The following is an 8,806-nucleotide window of genomic DNA, read 5'->3' as shown; positions in this document are numbered from 1 at the left end:
AACAGTCCTTTCCCCTGTTCTCACTTGTTGCAGGACAGAGCTGGCAGACCAAGGTGGTCAGCCACCTCCTACACCACTTTGGTCAGGCTGGGGATCCAGGTACAACCCTTCCAGTGTTAGTCAGTGATGCCCGGTGCTGTGCTAAGCAAGGACCTTTCCACAGCCAGTGCCGTCCACTGTGGTCCTGCACACCTCAGGCTTGGCAAGGACCTACCTCTACTTCCCAGAACTGATTTAATGGCAAATGTCCCGCGTCCCAGGCTTCCCGTGAGGAAGCATTCCCTGCCAGGTCCCAGTGGTCCCAGCATCTCTCGCTAAACAAACGGAGCTGCTCCCAATTCCACATCCCTCCACCCTGATCACTCCCATTCCCAGTGGATGCCTGTTTCAGGTCATGGGTTAGTTCCCACAGCCTGGACTGAGCTGGAAGGAGAACGAGCCCTGGACGGTGGTCAAAGTCCGCAAGCCTGGCCAAAGCCACAGACACCAAGCCTGGCACCGGTGTTTGGTGTGTGTGGCTTCTGGACAAGGCCCAGGAGACTGAGGGTCTTTCACATGTCTAGCAGGCTCCATCTGGCACCAAGTCCTCCAGGAAAACCTGGAATCTTCCACTCATTCATCTCCCGTCCTTGTTTCTCAAGTAAATTAATGAGGGGGAAAGTCTAGTCTGATTTGTCATCTGTGCCTCTAGACTGACATTAGCCAGCAGGCTGACACTTTCCTGAAATATAATTGAAATTAATTGCATGGAGCTGTTTGATCTGTGGGCTGTGGTTACATTTCTTTTCTAATCACAGCTCAGTGACTTGCAGAGGACAGTGACCCCATTTAAAGCCAGGGTGACTAAACCAGCAGGTCTTTTCTCAGATACATCCTTTCCGCCATTCTGCAGCACTGAGTTCAACATGAACTATTCCCTTTTAGGAAACTTTATCCACCAAAGAGACTTGCAGAAAGAAAGACAGACTAGGAGAAGGGAAATTTGCGTGAGGGGATTGAATGCAGCACTAGATTAGCTCCTAATCCTAATGAAGGGAAGTTCTAGCTACATGGGTGTTTGGGTCATCCCAAGTCCTTGATCTCTGGCAAGTGGCAAGAGTGCAAGAGCAACGTCCACGTCTTTGCAGGTTTCAGGAGCTGCTGGAGTGTAGAAGAGGGCTGTGTTTCCACAGCACGTTGACAGGTTGATGTTACTTAGCATCAGCATGTAGCCCACACTTACTCCAGAAAGAAGCTGATCTCTGAACAAGCAGGATAGCGGGGCCATTTGGAAAAACTGCACCTCAAACCCTTGATGGGAGTTTAGCTAAGTGAGGGCTTAGGGCTGAGCTTAAATGAACTTCTAGATCTGAGCGTGGTAGTTTGGAATAAACCCTTTGGGCATTAGAGAGGACAGATCCCACCCGGCTCCTTCTGTTCTTCTGCAGGACGCTTGCTGTCCCAAAAGCTGTGATACACGAAGACAGCCAGCCAGTTAATGGGCAAGGAGTGATTTGGAGAACGCAACCTCCTTCCCCACAGACAGACATGTGCTGACAAGTTTGACAAGGCAAGGAGGTCACGGCAGTTTGTGTAACGGAGGGAATGGTCCAGCCCTTATTCATTTGGACAAATGTTTATTAAATTCAGCTGTCTTTGCTGCAGTTTGTAATAATCTCTCTCAGAAATGAAGGTCAGGACTAATTGAAACCTCATCTGGAGCTGCCTTGGGCAGAGAGAGGGGTGGATGGAAAGAACAGTGGGTCCCTGCAGTCCCTCTGTGACCTCCTGCAGGACCACCCACATGCTGGAGGTACGAGCACAAAGCTGTCGTGGTTTTGTTCTGTCTTCCTCTGCAGCTGTTAAGGGAACAGGTTTGCACAATAACCTCAGTAAATCAGATAATGCTGCAGGCCAGAAAGGAGGTAAAATTCCACATGAGATTAGACAGCGCACAGAGGTGGGGGATAGAGCCACAGGTCTGTCAGAGGTCTTCGATTCAGAGAAGCTGTGGATGCTTTACAAGGTCCAGCCAGGAGCGGTAGAGCAGGAGATGGAGTTTGGCTTCCTTATCATAGTGGGACAGGAGCAACTCCAAGCCGGACCTTCCTGCTGGGGTCTGGCAAAGTCTGCACCCGTCCGGCTGGGCCATGATGCCCTGGTGTGTGTGTCCTGATGCCCAGGAGAAGCCCCACACCAGGAGCTGCACCCTCTGAGTGACTATCCAGCACGGCTAATCTCTCTCTTCCCTTTCAATGTGAACATTCTCTTCGTAGTCTGCACGAGTTGTCTAAGATCTGTTGTGCACCTGCAAGGGATTTTGCAATTTTCATCCTGATGAAAACCTGGTTTGTTTCTTCGGTGGTGGGGTAGGGGCAGGGAGAGGTGGAGAAATAGAAAGTACTGGTCCCGCTTCCCAGGAGAGAACTTTAAAGGGTGAGTATTTCTCTCACTTTGTGTCTTGTCATGTACAGAAACTGAGAAGCTCAAGTGGCCAAACCCAAACAAACCAGTGGTTGCAAAAGGCAGCTGGCTCTGCCTACAAAGGACCTGAAGGCTATTAGCTCAGGAGGGAGCTGCGACACAGCAGCGTGTAGCCAAAGGTCTCCCACCCAAGATGTCCAATGGTGCTCGGTTTGCAAGGAAGAAGGGTGCAAAAAGGAGCCTCATACTGCGGTGAGGACAGTCAGTCTGGACCACCGATGCCGTCATATGTTCTCTGTTTCTGGAAAACTGACCAATTTCATTCTTGTCTGGGTAAGATTAGATGGTGGTGTCTGCCTCAGTGAAGAGTCATGCCAGAACGAAGGCACAAAGCATCCCTCGGTGCACAGCTCCCACCAAACTGCAATATTCATGGCACACCTTGGCCACCAATGCTTCTGCTGTCTCACCGCAGGAGGGCTGCAGCGCAAACAGGGAAGCTCTGGGTGTTATTGCAGGACAGTTTCTGTGCCGGCGAGTGCTATAATAAGTTCACTCCCTCCCTGGCTGTTCACTCTTCTCCAAATTCACCTCCCAGTTCAACGGTTACAAGGTTGAGGTATAAATGCATCCCTGAAATGATCTGATAAAAAATGATTCTCTCTAGGGGGAAATGTTTTACAAATGTGGACTGAATGACCCAGTTTGCAGTCCAGGTTCCTGCACAGGTTCACACTATGGAGCGACTATGGAGCCTTTCTACGCCGTCTGCTCCCTGCAGCTGTCCGGGCAGACCTCTGCTTGGCAGCACCAGCTCCCTTGATGCCTTGGGAGCTGTTAGGGGGCTCTGCTCAGGGTCCCTCCCCAGCTCCTTAACAATCTGTTTTCAGTCTGTGACCCTCACACCGCTTCCCTTTTGTCATTTCTTGCCCTCATAAATATCTCCTCATATTACCTTTTTCCTCGTGCTCTTTCCTTTCCTGGATAATGGCCAAAGTGGGCAAAAAGGGTTCTCCAGGCAGGTGAAGTCCTCCGTAACACCCTCACAACCCTCTCTGAGTCCAGGACTTTGCAACAATAAGCAAGATCTGGCCCTACCTGGAACTTTAGGCAGTAAATCTGCCAATGTTGCCCAAGAAGAGATAAGACACAAATCTCTCAGAGCTTTGCTGCACTATCAGGGAAAAAGAGCAAAGAGAGCGATGTGCAGGAGTGCTGACTTGCAACACCATGTGCATGTCTGGAAATGCATCTCAAAGGCCATTTTTCTCATTTGAAAATTATTCTTTTACGCTGTTCTTGAAAAGCAGCCTATTGTACTGAAAAGAAAAAAAACCAAAACCTCACAACTTGCTGGAGCAGATCCTTCTGCTGCCTGCAAAACACCGAGCCTGTCTTTCACAAGCATAAATGAATGAAACTGTTACGAACATGTGTGGAACTGGATTCTTTGTGTCAGGCACAGGTGGTTGAATCATTCAACAAATGTTCATTTCAAACTATGACGGACTTTCTCCAGCTACGCTGCTGTTTGCATTTTACTGAGGAAGGCAGTGAAAGCAGCTAATGAGATTTGGGATCAACTCAAGCTCAGTGTCTTGCTGTTTCAGCTGCAAAAACTACAGGAGATTATTCAAATGCAATAAAAAGGTGTTTACTTTACTAAAAAGGGAGGGGAAAGGGATGGGAATATATCAAGGCTGCCACCATAAAGTCACCACATAGCCAGTGCTGGTGCCTCATGATATATGAGACACTGCGGTCACTTCCAGTCTAAACATCTGAGAGGTGGCAGCGTGACAATCTCTTCTGCTCTCTCCTGATGCTGTTCATGCTTTAAGGGTGGCCACATTTTTTATTAATTTTCAATTTTACAAACTATTCATTTGATTTATTTCATAGGACGTAAATTGTGGGCTTAAACTACCATAAACTCTCAAAACGAGCACTAAAACCCCCTCAAATGACAGAAGCAGGGTTTGCAAAATATGGATCCCGGGGCAACAACACCCCAATAGTAACTGTGCATTTTGCCAGAAAAAATATTGTCTGTCCCAAAATGTGACAGCACACTAGCGGCATATATTAGCTCAGGGAAATGGCTAGAGCATGATGTATTGAGTTCAGATGCAGTCATAGTCCACTGCAGCTAACTAAGCTTTGGACTATTTTTAAATTTGGGCTTTCTAATTTTATTTAGTTTTCGTTTCTTGAAGCACTTGGTTTCAAGGAAAGTGGGGAAATGTCCATATGACTCATCCGACAGCCGTCACACCCCTCCGGGCTTATGGCAGGGTCTGGGAAACAGGGAGGAAAAGAATTTCATTCTCATTAAAATCTATCAGATTCCCAAACGAGGTGACTCGTATGTTATACTTTACAACATTTTTCTTTCCAGGACTAGAACATGGTTAATTTTTACTCCAGGTTCTGTGGATATAAAAGAATTTGGAAATTATTTTTTTCTGTATTAATTTCCAGGACTTTCAACAGGAAGATGTACCTGACATCTTCCATTGCACTGACAATGATCTTTGCCTTTTCGGGAACAGTTCCTCTTTACAATCCTTCCGTCCTTGCCTTTCTAAGGGCGAATGAACTTTCTGAACAGCGAGACAAACCCCGGGATTCATTTTGACTAAAGTAAGTGCCCCTGCTGAGAGCAAGTAAACAGAGCTGATCTATTTATCACAGAAACTGATGTCTGTTAGAAAGAGAAATGGACCATCAAATATTTACAAGGCTTGGAAAGGAATTTTGATCTGTTAAACATGCAAGATTCACTCCAGGCTCTGTAGTCTGGAGGCAGGACAGCTCGTCAGTCTGGGAAAGCTTGCCTGGACTCACGCCAGTTCTGGGAAGCTTTGAAATACAGACACCTTGAGCCAAACTGAGAGAGGGGTGAACAGGTACGTCAGAGCCGGTGGAGCGCCACACACCAGCCCCACCAAGCCCTTCGTGCAGTCTGCAGGATGGGGACTGCAAGACTGTGACTTCCACGCGAGCCTGGGAGTCATTCTGTTGCCAGAAATCGGATACCGTGGGAGGACGGTGAGCTACAAGGTAATGTGCAAGAGCTTACACGACAGCCTTGTAAACCTGCAGGTTCAGCATGCGTGCAGGAATGTATATGCTTGTAAAAGTATTCAGTGCCCTGTGCTGCGCCTGGGAAGCACCTCTTTCCACTGGGTACAGAGGGGATCCAGACAACCAGCTCAGTGCAAAGCAACTCACTCCTGAAAGGTTGAGTTCAGTGAGGTGAAGCCAATTGAGTCCACAGCCCTACTGATTATTAGCTTGGGGCAGTAGGGATTTATGAGCCGTTACCTGTGGTCTAAGCAGGAAGGAGGAGGAGATGATAAAAGTCACCGTTTATTTGCATTGCTTATGCAAACACTTGGAGTAAACCTTTCCCCCCTTCACCTCCGCAAAGCAAGCGGATGACCGTGCTGTTGTGGGATGTTCCCCATCACTGGGTCCCTCCTACCTCCAGGAAGGCTTGCAAGCCTTGGACACTCCACAACCACACACTGTGCCTGCAGTTCAGTTGTAGGGGGAGCACTGGTGTCTCTCCCCGGCTGACATCTAATGCAGGAGAAAAGGGGTAGCGTCTGGGATTCTCCCGCTAGCTGGTGCAGTTCTGTGAGTGGGAGCACATGGATCCTTCCTCAAACAGACCACTAGCCCAGCCAGACACCTTCCACCCCAGTCCTCCTCCTAGTGTCCTCGGCAACCCCCTGTCAAACACTTCAGGCGCTGAGGCACCTGCAGTCCAAGTTATGGAGATGGAGAAAGCCCTGATCTGCAACAGCATCAAAACCTGTGACCAGGACGGACCATGTCAGCCATGGCACATGCAAGGACAGCACGTGGAAAACAGCATTTTCCAGCTATTCCAGGAACAATGTGCCCTTTGATTTGCAAATCTGGTGATCACCAGATAGCGATTTGCAAATCACCAGGTCTGGGTTTCAGAGTTCCATCTCTCCCTGTATCTGTGGTCCTGAGATCGATTTAGCATCTTACCAATGCAGCGTGATCCGTCAGGGCTGGTCATGAAACCACGTGGACATGTGCACACGTAGCTGCCTGCTGTGTTGGTGCACTCGCCACCATCACACACGCCAGAGATTGCGCCACACTCATCCACATCTAGAAAAGAACAAATCAACAGTGATTATGTTTCCCTGCAAACCATCTCCTTTCCTATCTGCAGCGTGGATCCAGGACCAGAGCTGGGATCACAGAGGGCAGTAGCTGGTGTTATGGGTTGTCATGGGATGCCCGAGACCACAAGTGGCCTCCTAGCAGTGGATCAGTACGGAAAACAAGACTCCCCCGGAGGGTGATACAGGGGGCTTCATGGAGTCCTCTGCTTATCTCTACTGACACTGCAGGTCTTTGGGTAGGCTGATCTAAAACGTTGAGCTCCCTGGAGTACAAAGGAAGCTTCAGGACAGAAGCATGTCTGTGCAGGTGCCTGACTGGCTGGACAGCAGGTCCCTCCGTGTGACTTGGAGGCCTCTCTGAAAGCAGAGATGCAACATCGGAGACAATATCATGTTTTTAAAAAGCACTGGGCTGATGCATTATTCACCAAATTTCTCCATACATGAGGGATTTGGTTCAATTTTAAGTACATTCAGGCATCTAAATCCAGGTGAAAAAGCCTCCGTACTATCAGTTAGGCAAGGGGGTCTGGACACTCTATGGGTTCAGCTCCTCAATCAGCAGTCCTATTGTAGTGTGAACTGATTTTCATAACAATGCCACGGGCATGCCACAGTTTGAACTGTTTATCTCGTCACAGGGAAGATTAGTGAGAGAGAGAGAGATTCATTGAGTCCTTGGAGAGATCACACCTCATTATCCATGGCGATCAAAGAAACACCATCCATGTTAGCAAGCCCTGCCACACACTGCTTCTGCAGCAGCCTGCTTCTCCAGCAGCGCACTGCCGTGTGTGTGGCAATATAACACACCAGCGAGGTGCATCTCTCTGGATTCAAGAGCATGGAAAATAAGGACTTTGCAACAAGATTTCGCCAAGGCGGAACAGCTTGACTCAGACATCAGAGGGACCAGGCAGCCCCAGTGCCCAGACATATGGTAATAATTGCAGAAAGGTTACAAAAGTACCAAAACTCAGAGACAATCACCCCAATCATATATAGCTTCTGCCATTTGAACTTACGGTGTGCTCTACAAGCATCTGGCTAGTGTGGAGATACGGCAGACCCTCACCACAAGCTGAACATGGAGACTAAGCCCCATTGGCAAGGTCCTGCATGCCTGGGTCTGGATCCTGAAACGAAGCACCTATATTTGAAATCTTGCTCAGAGTTAGATTTTAATCCACGCTGGAAGAACTGAGCTGGAAAGATGAGACGCTATAGGGTTTGCTTTAGAACTGTAGAGTTCTCCAAACTTTCCACGCCATTTATATTACAACCTTGAGAAAATTCTTGAGTTAATTATTTCTTTGGCTCTTTTTACACTGAGTATTTAAAGAGCTTCATATCCTTGTGAAAGTTTTAGTTAACAACAGATGGGAAACCACACAGAAAGCCTGAAAGCTGCAGCTTAGCAAAAGTCAAACTGCAACAAAAAAGGGTGAGGACAGCAGAAAATTCAACAAGTACCTATACTGATGATACAGAGAGAGACAGCCTATAACTTGTGTGCAGCTATAACTTGGGACCTGAAACTTGGAAAATCAAAGGGAACAGAGTAGCAAATCAGCTGTTTTGAAACGGGCAATCTGTTTTCAACAAATTTTGACCACAATGTCAATATAATTAAATGTACAGGGCCCAGCCATGCTTGTGGGGCACTTGACTCTAAGGACTTGTCTGGGAGCAGGGTTGTAGATTTTTTTTCCGTTGCCAACTGAAATCTGTTTCAGAAGCTGAGGTGGAATTAGATCCAACCTCTAATCAACCCACCCAAAGCAGCTGGTTGGCAGTCATGGTCCAGGTGGTGGTAAAAGACAGAAGAAACATTTGCCCAATAGTTTTTACAGTGACAAAAAATAAAATGTGTCTTGGCAATCGGCAAAATAAATTATTTCTGCTAAGCAACATTATTTATTGTGTTTTAAATCTATCGTGCTCCTGTGAATGGATAAGGGGAGTTTTATATGCAATTCAGATGCTGCCTGGGGCTGGCAGGAAAGTAATGAAAAGGAACCGGTCAAAGTCTGCTCCTTCGAGGGGATTTTTCTGATGTGAACAGCGTAACAGCCTTGCACAGCCTGATGGCATTAGCATGTGTGGAGGTTAGAGTTGCTGCAGGGCAAGGACTAATCTGCAAAAAAAAAAAAAGGCAGAACAGCAAAGACCTCTCATCTGGGAGTGGGGATGGAGGATGTCTTTGGAAGAGCTCATCTAGCAGACTTCAGTGA

At 47.7% G+C, this 8,806-nt stretch overlaps 1 protein-coding gene across 1 annotated transcript in view; it reads right to left on the bottom strand.

Moving 5' to 3' along the window:
- Window positions 1-8,806, bottom strand: part of FBN3 (fibrillin 3) — a 111,845-nt gene that overhangs the window by 45,642 nt on the left and 57,397 nt on the right. Inside the window, exon 8 of the mRNA XM_009323516.1 lies at window positions 6,430-6,555. Within this exon, the coding sequence (XP_009321791.1) occupies window positions 6,430-6,555 (126 nt within the window). The remainder of the gene's footprint in view (window positions 1-6,429; window positions 6,556-8,806) is intronic.

The sequence above is a fragment of the Pygoscelis adeliae genome, unplaced genomic scaffold (genome assembly GCF_000699105.1).
Source record: "Pygoscelis adeliae isolate BGI_AS28 unplaced genomic scaffold, ASM69910v1 Scaffold590, whole genome shotgun sequence".
NCBI lineage: Eukaryota > Metazoa > Chordata > Aves > Sphenisciformes > Spheniscidae > Pygoscelis > Pygoscelis adeliae.
Note: the sequence above shows the minus strand (reverse complement) of the source record. Positions and strands in the feature narration are given on the sequence as shown.